We start from the raw sequence: 17092 nt of genomic DNA, 5'->3' as shown, positions 1-17092 counted from the left end.
GTAGCCTACACAGAACATGCCCCATTAAGTATCAAGATCAGTTGTAAACCTCTTCTCAGTTATTTTTTCTCTGTTATTTAGTGCCTAAATTTTTCAGGCTTCTTTACCAAGTTGCAAAAATTGCGTTCATAACTGCGAGGATCATAGGTTCATTTGATTTCATATCCGCAGTTCATATATGATCCACTTCGTATATCATTTCATCGTTGATTCATTCCTCACGGAAACATTGGAACCCACAAATGACCAACTCCCAACGTCAGTGGCTTCATAACTCAGTTGGTTAGAGCGTCGCACCGGTATAGCGAGGTCACCGGTTCAAACTCTCTTGAAGTCCTGAATTTTTCAGGCTTCTTTACACAATTCCAAAAATTGCGTTCACATCTGCGACGATCATAGCTTCATTTGATTTCATATCCGCAGTTCATATATAATCCATTTCACATATTATTTCATCGTTAAACTACAATTTATTGTCGAAAACATGTTGCTTTTGCGAAATCTGGTCATGTTGCATGGAAAGATTTAATTCCGCCGCTCCAGTCAAGAAATACTCTATATTTAATAAACGGTTCTCTTCAAAAAGACACTTGATTGCTTTGCTATTTCCCATTTATTAACAATAGATTCAAAAAGGTCACTCCAATCTGATTGGACATATGACGTAAAATTGTAATCTTCAACATGTACTCTTGAATGGCAAGTAATGCAACGCCAATTACAAGAAGAGGGGCATAAACAAAAGAAAGGTGACCGAGAGGAATTTTTGTACTTTTAATACCAAGGAGGGGCAAAACTTAACAAAAAATGATGACAAATTACTCTACAAAACACAGTACTCAAACCTGGATTAAAGGTCTTTCATAGCTTAACTGACGTTTTTGTAAGTCCTTTTTTTTCTTAAGAATTGGTCTAGCAATTTTTGTTGCATTTATTGCAAAAAAAAGGTTCACTTAAGATTTTCGCACAATTCCGAATAAAAACGTACTCGTCCAATTATAATAACGTTTTCCTTTCTGCGGTTTCAGTTTTCCTTGGTGTATTGTTTAGATCGTTTTTTTTTTGTAAGCGGATCTAGGTTGAATAATAATAAAGAAATTTAAATAACACTCACAAACGGGTAATTTTATTTGCGGCCTTTCCTTTTATATTTCCATTGTAATGTTGTGCCATAGTCTTAAAAAATCGTACAGCAATATAGTAAATATAGAGTTTGACTTTCCATCAGGTTTTGAAACCATCGGCTGCTTCAAAGACACCTCCAATCGAGCCATCCAAACCTTGGAAGGAAAAGATTCCATTCTGGATGGATCGTATGGTGCTCGAAAGAACGCCATTGCAAAGTGCGCCGTGGCTGCAATGCGAAAAGGATACAAGATGTTTGCAGTTCAAAATGGAGGATGGTGCGCAGCCAGTGCTACAGCGGACCAGACCTTCGACAAGCACGGCAGATCTGCAGCCTGTGGGTCCGATGGCGAAGGTGGACCGTGGGCCAATCAGGTTTATGTCATCAAAGGTAAAATGTCAAAAAAGTGTCTATTAAATGCACAAAAAATAAAATGCGCTGTTTTCTTGTGGAAAAAAGGACTAATAAACTAGGACAAAGGATTAGTGTATACTTCATCTTTATCAAACACTGAATTTGCATGGTCGTATTTGTTCCGACGAGCTTTAACAGTGTACAAATTTGTCATGAAATTGTAGATAAGAACTAGAATGGCAACTTGCGTTCTGCTCCGAATATTTTAATTGTTGTGTACAGTTTATTTGACTTTTTTTTTCTTACTAAAATACACTTTATTGTCGTAAACATGTCGCTTTTTTGCGAAATCTGTTCATGTTGCATGGCATTTTAAAAGATTTAATTCCACCACTTTAGTCAAGAAATACTCTATATTTAATAAACGGTTCTATTAAAATAGACACTTGATTGCCTTGCTATTTCCCATTTATTAAGAATACATTCAAGAAGATCACTCCATTTTGATTGGACATATCCAGTAAAATTGAAACCTTCAACTTGTACACTTTTATGGCAAGTAATGCAACACCAATTGCAAGAAGAGGGGCATAAACAAAAGAAAGGTGACCGAGAGGAATTTTTTTACTTTTAATACCAAGGAGGGGCAAAACTTAACAAAAAATTATGGCAAATTACTCTACAAAACACAGTACTGAAACCTGGATTAAAGGTCTTTCATAGCTTAACTGACGTTTCTGTAAGTCCGTTTTTTTCTTAAGAATTGTTCTATCAATTTTTGTTGCATTTATTGCAAAAAAAAGTTCTCTTGATATTCTCGCACACTTCCGAATTAATAGGTACTCGTCCAATTTTCAGAACGTTTTATTTTCTGCGGTTTCAGTTTTCCTTGGTGGATTGTTTAGATCGGTTACTTTTTTTAAGCGGATCTAGGTTGAATAACAATAAAGAAATTCAAATAACACTCACAAACGGGCAATTTTATTTGCGGCCTTTTCTTTTATATTTCCATTGTAATGTTGTGCCATAGTCTTGCAAAATCGTACAGCAATATAGTAAATATAAAGTTTGACTTTCCATCAGGTTTTGAAACCATCGGCTGCTTCAAAGACACCTCCAATCGAGCCATCCAACCATTGGAAGGAAAAGATTCCATTCTGGATGGATCGTATGGTGCTCGAAAGAACGCCATTGCAAAGTGCGCCGTGGCTGCAATGAGAAAAGGATACAAGATGTTTGCAGTTCAAAATGGAGGATGGTGCGCAGCCAGTGCTACAGCGGACCAGACCTTCGACAAGCACGGCAGATCTGCAGCCTGTGGGTCCGATGGCGAAGGTGGACCGTGGGCCAATCAGGTTTATGTCATCAAAGGTAAAATGTCGAAAAAGTGTCTATTAAATGCACAAAAAATAGAATGCGGTGTTTTCTTGAGGAGAAAAGGACTTATAAACTAGGACGAAGGACTAGTGTTTACTTCGTCTTTATCAAACACTGAATTTGCATGGTCGTATTTGTTCCGGCGAGCTTTAACAGTGTACAAATTTGTCATGAAATTGTAGATAAGAACTAGAATGGCAACTTGCGTTCTGCTCCGATTATTTTAATTGTTGTGTACAGTTTATTTGATTTCTTTTTTCTTACTAAAATACACTTTATTTTCGTAAACATGTCGCTTTTTTGCGAAACCTGTTCATGTTGCATGGCATTTTAAAAGATTTAATTCCACCGCTCCAGTTATGAACTACTTCATATTTAATAAACGGTCTTATTTAAATAGACACTTGATTGCTTTGCTATTTTCCATTTATTAAGAATACATTCAAGAAGGTCACTCGATTCTGATTGGACATATGACGTAAAATTGTAATCTTCAACTTGTACTCTTTTATGGCAAGTAATGCAATGCCAATTGCAAGAAGAGGGGCATAAACAAAAGAAAGGTGACCGAGAGCAATGTTTGAACTTTTAATACCAAGGAGGGGCAAAACTTAACAAAAAATGATGACAAATTACTCTACAAAACACAGTACTCAAACCTGGATTAAAGGTCTTTCATAGCTTAACTGACGTTTTTGTAAGTCCTTTTTTTTCTTTACATTTGGTCCGGCAATTTTTGTTGCATTTATTGCAAAAAAAAGTTCACTTGATATTCTCGCACAATTCCAAATTAATAGGTACTCGTCCAATTTTCAGAACGTTTTATTTTCTGCGGTTTCCGTTTTTCTTTGGTGGATTGTTTAGATCGGTTACTTTTTGTAAGCGGATGTAGGTTGAATAACAATAAAGAAATTCAAATAACACTCACAAACGGGCATTTTTATTTGCGGCCTTTTCTTTTATATTTCCATTGTAATGTTGTGCCATAGTCTTAAAAAATCGTACAGCAATATAATAAATATAAAGTTTGACTATCCATCAGGTTTTGAAACCATCGGCTGCTTCAAAGACACCTCCAATCGAGCCATCCAACCATTGGAAGGAAAAGATTCCATTCTGGATGGATCATATGTTGCTCGAAAGAACGCCATTGTAAAGTGCGCCGTGGCTGCAATGAGAAAAGGATACAAGATGTTTGCAGTTCAAAATGGAGGATGGTGCGCAGCCAGTGCTACAGCGGACCAGACCTTCGACAAGCACGGCAGATCTGCAGCCTGTGGGTCCGATGGCGAAGGTGGACCGTGGGCCAATCAGGTTTATGTCATCAAAGGTAAAATGTCAAAAAAGTGTCTATTAAATGCACAAAAAATAGAATGCGGTGTTTTCTTGAGGGGAAAAGGACTTATAAACTAGGACGAAGGACTAGTGTTTACTTCGTCTTCATCAAACACTGAATTTGCATGGTCGTATTTGTTCCGACGAGCTTTAACAGTGTACAAATTTGTCATGAAATTGTAGATAAGAACTGGACTGGCAACTTGCGTTCTGCTCCGATTATTTTAATTGTTGTGTAGAGTTTATTTGATTTTTATTTTTTTACTAAAATACACTTTATTTTCGTAAACATGTCGCTTTTTTGCGAAATCTGTTCATGTTGCATGGCATTTTAAAAGATTTAATTCCACCACTTTAGTCAAGAAATACTCTATATTTAATAAACGGTTCTATTCAAATAGACACTTGATTGCTTTGCTATTTCCCATTTATTAAGAATACATTCAAGAAGATCACTCCATTTTGATTGGACATATCCAGTAAAATTGAAACCTTCGACTTGTACACTTTTATGGCAAGTAATGCAACACCAATTACAAGAAGAGGGGCATAAACAAAAGAAAGGTGACCGAGAGGAATTTTTTTACTTTTAATACCAAGGAGGGGCAAAACTTAACAAAAAATGATGGCAAATTACTCTACAAAACACAGTACTGAAACCTGGATTAAAGGTCTTTCATAGCTTAACTGACGTTTTTGTAAGTCCGTTTTTTTCTTAAGAATTGTTCTATCAATTTTTGTTGCATTTATTGCAAAAAAAAAGTTCACTTGATATTCTCGCACAATTCCGAATTAATAGGTACTCGTCCAATTTTCAGAACGTTTTATTTTCTGCGGTTTCAGTTTTCCTTGGTGGATTGTTTAGATCGGTTACTTTTTTTAAGCGGATCTAGGTTGAATAACAATAAAGAAATTCAAATAACACTCACAAACGGGCAATTTTATTTGCGGCCTTTTCTTTTATATTTCCATTGTAATGTTGTGCCATAGTCTTGCAAAATCGTACAGCAATATAGTAAATATAAAGTTTGACTTTCCATCAGGTTTTGAAACCATCGGCTGCTTCAAAGACACCTCCAATCGAGCCATCCAACCATTGGAAGGAAAAGATTCCATTCTGGATGGATCGTATGGTGCTCGAAAGAACGCCATTGCAAAGTGCGCCGTGGCTGCAATGAGAAAAGGATACAAGATGTTTGCAGTTCAAAATGGAGGATGGTGCGCAGCCAGTGCTACAGCGGACCAGACCTTCGACAAGCACGGCAGATCTGCAGCCTGTGGGTCCGATGGCGAAGGTGGACCGTGGGCCAATCAGGTTTATGTCATCAAAGGTAAAATGTCGAAAAAGTGTCTATTAAATGCACAAAAAATAGAATGCGGTGTTTTCTTGAGGAGAAAAGGACTTATAAACTAGGACGAAGGACTAGTGTTTACTTCGTCTTTATCAAACACTGAATTTGCATGGTCGTATTTGTTCCGGCGAGCTTTAACAGTGTACAAATTTGTCATGAAATTGTAGATAAGAACTAGAATGGCAACTTGCGTTCTGCTCCGATTATTTTAATTGTTGTGTACAGTTTATTTGATTTCTTTTTTCTTACTAAAATACACTTTATTTTCGTAAACATGTCGCTTTTTTGCGAAACCTGTTCATGTTGCATGGCATTTTAAAAGATTTAATTCCACCGCTCCAGTTATGAACTACTTCATATTTAATAAACGGTCTTATTTAAATAGACACTTGATTGCTTTGCTATTTTCCATTTATTAAGAATACATTCAAGAAGGTCACTCGATTCTGATTGGACATATGACGTAAAATTGTAATCTTCAACTTGTACTCTTTTATGGCAAGTAATGCAATGCCAATTGCAAGAAGAGGGGCATAAACAAAAGAAAGGTGACCGAGAGCAATGTTTGAACTTTTAATACCAAGGAGGGGCAAAACTTAACAAAAAATGATGACAAATTACTCTACAAAACACAGTACTCAAACCTGGATTAAAGGTCTTTCATAGCTTAACTGACGTTTTTGTAAGTCCTTTTTTTCTTTACATTTGGTCCGGCAATTTTTGTTGCATTTATTGCAAAAAAAAGTTCACTTGATATTCTCGCACAATTCCAAATTAATAGGTACTCGTCCAATTTTCAGAACGTTTTATTTTCTGCGGTTTCCGTTTTTCTTTGGTGGATTGTTTAGATCGGTTACTTTTTGTAAGCGGATGTAGGTTGAATAACAATAAAGAAATTCAAATAACACTCACAAACGGGCATTTTTATTTGCGGCCTTTTCTTTTATATTTCCATTGTAATGTTGTGCCATAGTCTTAAAAAATCGTACAGCAATATAATAAATATAAAGTTTGACTATCCATCAGGTTTTGAAACCATCGGCTGCTTCAAAGACACCTCCAATCGAGCCATCCAACCATTGGAAGGAAAAGATTCCATTCTGGATGGATCATATGTTGCTCGAAAGAACGCCATTGTAAAGTGCGCCGTGGCTGCAATGAGAAAAGGATACAAGATGTTTGCAGTTCAAAATGGAGGATGGTGCGCAGCCAGTGCTACAGCGGACCAGACCTTCGACAAGCACGGCAGATCTGCAGCCTGTGGGTCCGATGGCGAAGGTGGACCGTGGGCCAATCAGGTTTATGTCATCAAAGGTAAAATGTCAAAAAAGTGTCTATTAAATGCACAAAAAATAGAATGCGGTGTTTTCTTGAGGGGAAAAGGACTTATAAACTAGGACGAAGGACTAGTGTTTACTTCGTCTTCATCAAACACTGAATTTGCATGGTCGTATTTGTTCCGACGAGCTTTAACAGTGTACAAATTTGTCATGAAATTGTAGATAAGAACTGGACTGGCAACTTGCGTTCTGCTCCGATTATTTTAATTGTTGTGTAGAGTTTATTTGATTTTTATTTTTTTACTAAAATACACTTTATTTTCGTAAACATGTCGCTTTTTTGCGAAATCTGTTCATGTTGCATGGCATTTTAAAAGATTTAATTCCACCACTTTAGTCAAGAAATACTCTATATTTAATAAACGGTTCTATTCAAATAGACACTTGATTGCTTTGCTATTTCCCATTTATTAAGAATACATTCAAGAAGATCACTCCATTTTGATTGGACATATCCAGTAAAATTGAAACCTTCAACTTGTACACTTTTATGGCAAGTAATGCAACACCAATTGCAAGAAGAGGGGCATAAACAAAAGAAAGGTTACCGAGAGGAATTTTTTTACTTTTAATACCAAGGAGGGGCAAAACTTAACAAAAAATGATGGCAAATTACTCTACAAAACACAGTACTGAAACCTGGATTAAAGGTCTTTCATAGCTTAACTGACGTTTTTGTAAGTCCGTTTTTTTCTTAAGAATTGTTCTATCAATTTTTGTTGCATTTATTGCAGAAAAAAGTTCACTTGACAGCGCTCCAAGCTCACTTTTTCAAAAAGTCGCCTTTTGGCGACCTTCAATTGTAAAATGGTCGCCATAAAAAAATTTTGGTCGCCCAAAAAAAAATTCGTTATGTCCAGGGCAGACACTTCGCGTATGTTACATGAACGTCTACTACGCCGAGCGACACGTTTGCAACACTTTCCTTGCCAATTGTTACATTTACTCGCTTGCCGATTAAAATATTGTAGTAACGGGCAAGACAAAGAGAAGGAAGAGACTCAGAATATGGTGAAACTCCACTTGCCTGAGAGATCTTTGCATGATTTGCATAGAATTCTGCATTAAAATAAAGTTCACACGCAGTTAATACTCGAAAGGTTCCACTTTGGTGTCTCATCTCCCTTAATTAAAACTGATGCCGAATTGTACAGGCAATTCCCATCGCCGGAAACCTTTACAGCTCGTAGGCCACGTTGTTCTTCAGGAAGTAAAGCAGTCCCCAGTTTATCTCCCGAAAACCTCGATAAATTTACTTTCGGGACGCTTTCCAATTCTGCACGGAGAATTTGCTCATGCTCTTCTTGCAGGGCGAGTACTCTTTCAGTTGATGATGAGTCTTCACTGACCAAAAGGTCTTTCAAGGTCTTGAAAATTTCCTCAAAGTCTTTCATCATGACAGAAAAGAAAGACTGAGCCCACTTTCATTTTTTTCACATTCTTTCATGGATGCAGACAACCCTTATGAAGCTTCTGATTGGATAGTTTTCGCGCTCAAAAGAATGTGACCCGTCCTTGCTTTAAAAACTAAATATCTCTGTACGCATCGTAACAACCTTATTCAGATTAAATTGTTGAGTTCAAACTCGATTAGAAGACACTTCAATCCGCTTTATAGTAATATTATTTTCTTTTTATAATCAACCACTATAAACTACAATAACCCTGTGTGGATTTACCTAGTTTTGTTTTTGCGTGACAGTCATCGCTATGAGTGACTGAGATCGGCGATGACCAGCAACGCTGACAAAAGAAACCAACTTTCTCGGTTTATCCCATTTGTATCCCATATTTCGCGAAAATTTGAAAAAAAAACCAGCTCACTTTTACCATTTTTTTAGCGATCACTGTTGAAGGAAAAACCCCTTTTAGATTGCCTCGTTTTATCCCTCTCATTCAAGAGGCTAAAAACAACATTCTCGCAATCATTGATGTGTGACAACTGCACTTGGAGTCAGCACTGAATTTTTTCTTCCTATGGGAAAATTAAACATCCTCACTTTTTTCCCACAAGACCGTGCCCCAAAACTTATATGATATACACAAAATAAGACAGAAATGCTCTCAACTAAAGTTATTTTTATTATAAATACATTGAAAATCCTGCAGCGTTCAATCTTGGATTGGATTTCGCCGCCAACAGGTCGACCGGGGCGGCAAATCGTCTGTGTTCACTGATGCGTCTCAACAGAGAACTGTCTCTGTCGGGATGGAAGTCAGTTCCGCTCCTCAGCAGGGTACAGGAAGTATAGTTTGGCTTGTTCCCAGTTTTCGCTCAGTTTAGCTTTACGCATTCGTATCGAGTGGCGGAACGGCGAGAAAGAGAAAGACAGGTGATACCGTCGCTTTTGCTTTTGATAATTCGACCAAAGATCGATTAATTTTCCAAGTAAGTTTCTTTTATAATCTGTCGGTCGCCAATTGGCGACTTTCGTCAAAATTTTAGTCGCCAAATATTTTTTCCACTCGCCATGGCGACCAAAATGGTCGCAGCTTGGAGCGCTGCTTGATATTCTCGCACAATTCCGAATTAATAGGTACTCGTCCAATTTTCAGAACGTTTTATTTTCTGCGGTTTCAGTTTTCCTTGGTGGATTGTTTAGATCGGTTACTTTTTGTAAGCGGATCTAGGTTGAATAACAATAAAGAAATTCAAATAACACTCACAAACGGGCAATTTTATTTGCGGCCTTTTCTTTTATATTTCCATTGTAATGTTGTGCCATAGTCTTGCAAAATCGTACAGCAATATAGTAAATATAAAGTTTGACTTTCCATCAGGTTTTGAAACCATCGGCTGCTTCAAAGACACCTCCAATCGAGCCATCCAACCATTGGAAGGAAAAGATTCCATTCTGGATGGATCGTATGGTGCTCGAAAGAATGCCATTGCAAAGTGCGCCGTGGCTGCAATGAGAAAAGGATACAAGATGTTTGCAGTTCAAAATGGAGGATGGTGCGCAGCCAGTGCTACAGCGGACCAGACCTTCGACAAGCACGGCAGATCTGCAGCCTGTGGGTCCGATGGCGAAGGTGGACCGTGGGCCAATCAGGTTTATGTCATCAAAGGTAAAATGTCAAAAAAGTGTCTATTAAATGCACAAAAAATAGAATGCGGTGTTTTCTTGAGGAGAAAAGGACTTATAAACTAGGACGAAGGACTAGTGTGTACTTCATCTTCATCAAACACTGAATTTGCATGGTCGTATTTGTTCCGACGAGCTTTAACAGTGTACAAATTTGTCATGAAATTGTAGATAAGAACTAGAATGGCAACTTGCGTTCTGCTCCGATTATTTTAATTGTTGTGTACAGTTTATTTGATTTCTTTTTTCTTACTAAAATACACTTTATTTTCGTAAACATGTCGCTTTTTTGCGAAACCTGTTCATGTTGCATGGCATTTTAAAAGATTTAATTCCACCGCTCCAGTTATGAACTACTTCATATTTAATAAACGGTCTTATTTAAATAGACACTTGATTGCCTTGCTATTTTCCATTTATTAAGAATACATTCAAGAAGGTCACTCGATTCTGATTGGACATATGACGTAAAATTGTAATCTTCAACTTGTACTCTTTTATGGCAAGTAATGCAATGCCAATTGCAAGAAGAGGGGCATAAACAAAAGAAAGGTGACCGAGAGCAATGTTTGTACTTTTAATACCAAGGAGGGGCAAAACTTAACAAAAAATGATGACAAATTACTCTACAAAACACAGTACTCAAACCTGGATTAAAGGTCTTTCATAGCTTAACTGACGTTTTTGTAAGTCCTTTTTTTTCTTTAGATTTGGTCCGGCAATTTTTGTTGCATTTATTGCAAAAAAAAGTTCACTTGATATTCTCGCACAATTCCAAATTAATAGGTACTCGTCCAATTTTCAGAACGTTTTATTTTCTGCGGTTTCCGTTTTTCTTTGGTGGATTGTTTAGATCGGTTACTTTTTGTAAGCGGATGTAGGTTGAATAACAATAAAGAAATTCAAATAACACTCACAAACGGGCATTTTTATTTGCGGCCTTTTCTTTTATATTTCCATTGTAATGTTGTGCCATAGTCTTAAAAAATCGTACAGCAATATAGTAAATATAAAGTTTGACTATCCATCAGGTTTTGAAACCATCGGCTGCTTCAAAGACACCTCCAATCGAGCCATCCAACCATTGGAAGGAAAAGATTCCATTCTGGATGGATCGTATGGTGCTCGAAAGAACGCCATTGCAAAGTGCGCCGTGGCTGCAATGAGAAAAGGATACAAGATGTTTGCAGTTCAAAATGGAGGATGGTGCGCAGCCAGTGCTACAGCGGACCAGACCTTCGACAAGCACGGCAGATCTGCAGCCTGTGGGTCCGATGGCGAAGGTGGACCGTGGGCCAATCAGGTTTATGTCATCAAAGGTAAAATGTCAAAAATGTGTCTATTAAATGCACAAAAAATAAAATGCGGTGTTTTCTTGAGGAGAAAAGGACTTATAAACTAGGACGAAGGACTAGTGTGTACTTCATCTTCATCAAACACTGAATTTGCATGGTCGTATTTGTTCCGACGAGCTTTAACAGTGTACAAATTTGTCATGAAATTGTAGATAAGAACTGGACTGGCAACATGCGTTCTGCTCTGATTATTTTAATTGTTGTGTAGAGTTTATTTGATTTTTATGTTTTTACTAAAATACACTTTATTTTCGTAAACATGTCGCTTTTTTGCGAAATCTGTTCATGTTGCATGGCATTTTAAAAGATTTAATTCCACCACTTTAGTCAAGAAATACTCTATATTTAATAAACGGTTCTATTCAAATAGACACTTGATTGCTTTGCTATTTCCCATTTATTAAGAATACATTCAAGAAGATCACTCCATTTTGATTGGACATATCCAGTAAAATTGAAACCTTCGACTTGTACACTTTTATGGCAAGTAATGCAACACCAATTACAAGAAGAGGGGCATAAACAAAAGAAAGGTGACCGAGAGGAATTTTTTTACTTTTAATACCAAGGAGGGGCAAAACTTAACAAAAAATGATGGCAAATTACTCTACAAAACACAGTACTGAAACCTGGATTAAAGGTCTTTCATAGCTTAACTGACGTTTTTGTAAGTCCTTTTTTTTCTTAAGAATTGTTCTATCAATTTTTGTTGCATTTATTGCAAAAAAAACGTTCACTTGATATTCTCGCACAATTCCGAATTAATAGGTACTCGTCCAATTTTCAGAACGTTTTATTTTCTGCGGTTTCAGTTTTCCTTGGTGGATTGTTTAGATCGGTTACTTTTTGTAAGCGGATCTAGGTTGAATAACAATAAAGAAATTCAAATAACACTCACAAACGGGCATTTTTATTTGCGGCCTTTTCTTTTATATTTCCATTGTAATGTTGTGCCATAGTCTTTCAAAATCGTACAGCAATATAGTAAATATAAAGTTTGACTTTCCATCAGGTTTTGAAACCATCGGCTGCTTCAAAGACACCTCCAATCGAGCCATCCAACCATTGGAAGGAAAAGATTCCATTCTGGATGGATCGTATGGTGCTCGAAAGAACGCCATTGCAAAGTGCGCCGTGGCTGCAATGAGAAAAGGATACAAGATGTTTGCAGTTCAAAATGGAGGATGGTGCGCAGCCAGTGCTACAGCGGACCAGACCTTCGACAAGCACGGCAGATCTGCAGCCTGTGGGTCCGATGGCGAAGGTGGACCGTGGGCCAATCAGGTTTATGTCATCAAAGGTAAAATGTCAAAAAAGTGTCTATTAAATGCACAAAAAATAGAATGCGGTGTTTTCTTGAGGAGAAAAGGACTTATAAACTAGGACGAAGGACTAGTGTTTACTTCGTCTTCATCAAACACTGAATTTGCATGGTCGTATTTGTTCCGACGAGCTTAAACAGTGTACAAATTTGTCATGAAATTGTAGATAAGAACTAGAATGGCAACTTGCGTTCTGCTCCGATTATTTTAATTGTTGTTTACAGTTTATTTGATTTCTTTTTTCTTACTAAAATACACTTTATTTTCGTAAACATGTCGCTTGTTTGCGAAACCTGTTCATGTTGCATGGCATTTTAAAAGATTTAATTCCACCGCTCCAGTTATGAACTACTTCATATTTAATAAACGGTCTTATTTAAATAGACACTTGATTGCTTTGCTATTTTCCATTTATTAAGAATACATTCAAGAAGGTCACTCGATTCTGATTGGACATATGACGTAAAATTGTCATCTTTAACTTGTACTCTTTTATGGCAAGTAATGCAATGCCAATTGCAAGAAGAGGGGCATAAACAAAAGAAAGGTGACCGAGAGCAATGTTTGTACTTTTAATACCAAGGAGGGGCAAAACTTAACAAAAAATGATGACAAATTACTCTACAAAACACAGTACTCAAACCTGGATTAAAGGTCTTTCATAGCTTAATTGACGTTTTTGTAAGTCCTTTTTTTCGTTTAGATTTGGTCCGGCAATTTTTGTTGCATTTATTGCAAAAAAAAGTTCACTTGATATTCTCGCACAATTCCAAATTAATAGGTACTCGTCCAATTTTCAGAACGTTTTATTTTCTGCGGTTTCCGTTTTTCTTTGGTGGATTGTTTAGATCGGTTACTTTTTGTAAGCGGATGTAGGTTAAATAACAATAAAGAAATTCAAATAACACTCACAAACGGGCATTTTTATTTGCGGCCTTTTCTTTTATATTTCCATTGTAATGTTGTGCCATAGTCTTAAAAAATCGTACAGCAATATAATAAATATAAAGTTTGACTATCCATCAGGTTTTGAAACCATCGGCTGCTTCAAAGACACCTCCAATCGAGCCATCCAACCATTGGAAGGAAAAGATTCCATTCTGGATGGATCGTATGGTGCTCGAAAGAACGCCATTGCAAAGTGCGCCGTGGCTGCAATGAGAAAAGGATACAAGATGTTTGCAGTTCAAAATGGAGGATGGTGCGCAGCCAGTGCTACAGCGGACCAGACCTTCGACAAGCACGGCAGATCTGCAGCCTGTGGGTCCGATGGCGAAGGTGGACCGTGGGCCAATCAGGTTTATGTCATCAAAGGTAAAATGTCAAAAAAGTGTCTATTAAATGCACAAAAAATAAAATGCGGTGTTTTCTTGTGGAGAAAAGGACTTATAAACTAGGACGAAGGACTAGTGTGTACTTCATCTTCATCAAACACTGAATTTGCATGGTCGTATTTGTTCCGACGAGCTTTAACAGTGTACAAATTTGTCATGAAATTGTAGATAAGAACTAGAATGGCAACTTGCGTTCTGCTCCGATTATTTTAATTGTTGTGTAGAGTTTATTTGATTTTTATTTTTTTACTAAAATACACTTTATTTTCGTAAACATGTCGCTTTTTTGCGAAATCTGTTCATGTTGCATGGTATTTTAAAAGATTTAATTCCACCACTTTAGTCAAGAAATACTCTATATTTAATAAACGGTTCTATTCAAATAGACACTTGATTGCTTTGCTATTTCCCATTTATTAAGAATACATTCAACAAGATCACTCCATTTTGATTGGACATATCTAGTAAAATTGAAACCTTCAACTTGTACACTTTTATGGCAAGTAATGCAACACCAATTGCAAGAAGAGGGGCATAAACAAAAGAAAGGTTACCGAGAGGAATTTTTTTACTTTTAATACCAAGGAGGGGCAAAACTTAACAAAAAATGATGGCAAATTACTCTACAAAACACAGTACTGAAACCTGGATTAAAGGTCTTTCATAGCTTAACTGACGTTTTTGTAAGTCCGTTTTTTTCTTAAGAATTGTTCTATCAATTTTTGTTGCATTTATTGCAAAAAAAAAGTTCACTTGATATTCTCGCACAATTCCGAATTAATAGGTACTCGTCCAATTTTCAGAACGTTTTATTTTCTGCGGTTTCAGTTTTCCTTGGTGGATTGTTTAGATCGGTTACTTTTTGTAAGCGGATCTAGGTTGAATAACAATAAAGAAATTCAAATAACACTCACAAACGGGCAATTTTATTTGCGGCCTTTTCTTTTATATTTCCATTGTAATGTTGTGCCATAGTCTTGCAAAATCGTACAGCAATATAGTAAATATAAAGTTTGACTTTCCATCAGGTTTTGAAACCATCGGCTGCTTCAAAGACACCTCCAATCGAGCCATCCAACCATTGGAAGGAAAAGATTCCATTCTGGATGGATCGTATGGTGCTCGAAAGAACGCCATTGCAAAGTGCGCCGTGGCTGCAATGAGAAAAGGATACAAGATGTTTGCAGTTCAAAATGGAGGATGGTGCGCAGCCAGTGCTACAGCGGACCAGACCTTCGACAAGCACGGCAGATCTGCAGCCTGTGGGTCCGATGGCGAAGGTGGACCGTGGGCCAATCAGGTTTATGTCATCAAAGGTAAAATGTCAAAAAAGTGTCTATTAAATGCACAAAAAATAAAATGCGGTGTTTTCATGGCGAAAAAAGGCCTAATGAACTAGGACGAAGGATTAGTGTGTACTTCATCTTTATCAAACACTGAATTTGTATGGTCGTATTTGTTGCGACGGACTTTAACAGTGTACAAAGTTGTCATGAAATTGTAGATAAGAACTAGAATGGCAACTTGCGTTCTGCTCCGATTATTTTAACTTTAACTATAAGTTTATTTAGAAACAAATCATAATTATTCAAACAAGACCATGGTGGCCTGCAGTTAGCATTGCTATTCTAGGCAGGACACTTACACTGCAACATTATTACTGTCTCTTACAAGTAAACAAAGACACTTAAAAATTTACAAGATTTACACAAACAAACGCCTCGTACATAAAAGAAAAAAGTGTTATGACAATAAAAAAGCGAATAAATAAATGATCTGAGGTATTGTACGTAACTGTTAAAGAAAAGCCATACACTTTCTAAAAATTGATGTAGCGCATATCAACATTTATCTCCTCAATTTAATAATAATAATGATAATAATAATGATAACAATAATAATAATGATAATAATTATAATAATAATGATAATAATAATAATAATAATAATAATAATAGTAATAATAGTAATAATAATAATAATAATAATAATAATAATAACAATAATAATAATAATAATAATAATAATGCATAACTTATATAGCGCAGCGCTTCTCAAAGATCCAGCGGCGCTTTACAATAATGGTAATGTAAATATAAAATCAATTGGATAATGGAATAAAAATTAGTAAAAATCAAAGAAAACAAATTTTAAGAAACTTCAGAAGTAATTCGTTCAATTTACGTTTAAATCGTGTTTTCTTAAGCTGGCGAATATCAGGTGGGATACCACTCCATATTTTTGTACCAATTCTAGAGAAGGACAATAACCGTTGGTTTGTTCTCGACATTTCTACATGGACGTTTCTAGCTATTGCAGACCGCGTGGAATAGGAATGAATTTGTTTCGAGCGGGTAATAGATTTGAGATATTGGGTGGAGCATGCTGATCGTCAACATCATGTAGCAAAGAGGCAACTGATTCAAAGTAAGGTAATTTAACTGGCAGAATTCCTGAATTTACAAATAGAGGCACACTATGAGATTTATAATCTACGAAATACATTAAACGTAAAGCTTGTTTTTTTAGGGTGACAATTTTGTTCAACTGTGTATTTAGGGCCTGACCCCAAGCAACAAGGAACGATAAATGTTTAAAAGTGCAGAAAAGGGAATTAAGTGACGGAGCCTAGCATACTGACTAATTCCTTTGCTTATTTTCATTGAGATGTAGTCAATATGTTGCTTCCAGGAAAGATTACCATCGATTAGCACTCTTAGTTATTTTACATAAGTCTTTCGCTTAAGAGATACTGATTGCCCAGAGTTGTTGTCAAATATTTTCAAACTAACATTGTGATCTACTTTATTTCAATTGTTGTGTACAGTTTATTTGACTTTTTTTTTTTTACTAAAATACACTTTATTGTCGTAAACATGTTGCTTTTTTGCGAAACCTGTTCATGTTGCATGGCATTTTAGAGGATTTAATTCCACCACTCCAGTCAAGAAATACTCTATATTTAATAAACGGTTCTATTCAAAAAGACACTTGATTGCTTTGCTATTTCCCATTTATTAAGAATACATTCAAGAAGAACACTCTATTCTGATTGGACGTATGCAGTAAAATTGTAATCTTCAACTTGTACTCTTGGATGGCAAATTCTTC

At 36.4% G+C, this 17092-nt stretch overlaps 1 protein-coding gene across 1 annotated transcript in view; it reads left to right on the top strand.

The window, feature by feature from the left end:
- LOC138000834 (uncharacterized) overlaps window positions 1-17092 on the top strand; it is a 54131-nt gene that overhangs the window by 34624 nt on the left and 2415 nt on the right. The window contains exons 8-17 of the mRNA XM_068847501.1: window positions 1229-1516; window positions 2564-2851; window positions 3900-4187; window positions 5236-5523; window positions 6571-6858; window positions 9666-9953; window positions 11002-11289; window positions 12338-12625; window positions 13674-13961; window positions 15010-15297. Of these exons, the coding sequence (XP_068703602.1) occupies window positions 1229-1516; window positions 2564-2851; window positions 3900-4187; window positions 5236-5523; window positions 6571-6858; window positions 9666-9953; window positions 11002-11289; window positions 12338-12625; window positions 13674-13961; window positions 15010-15297 (2880 nt within the window). The remainder of the gene's footprint in view (window positions 1-1228; window positions 1517-2563; window positions 2852-3899; window positions 4188-5235; window positions 5524-6570; window positions 6859-9665; window positions 9954-11001; window positions 11290-12337; window positions 12626-13673; window positions 13962-15009; window positions 15298-17092) is intronic.

Source organism: Montipora foliosa, chromosome 1 (assembly GCF_036669935.1).
Source record: "Montipora foliosa isolate CH-2021 chromosome 1, ASM3666993v2, whole genome shotgun sequence".
Taxonomy (NCBI): domain Eukaryota; kingdom Metazoa; phylum Cnidaria; class Anthozoa; order Scleractinia; family Acroporidae; genus Montipora; species Montipora foliosa.
This window is presented reverse-complemented; position numbering and strand designations above follow the sequence as displayed.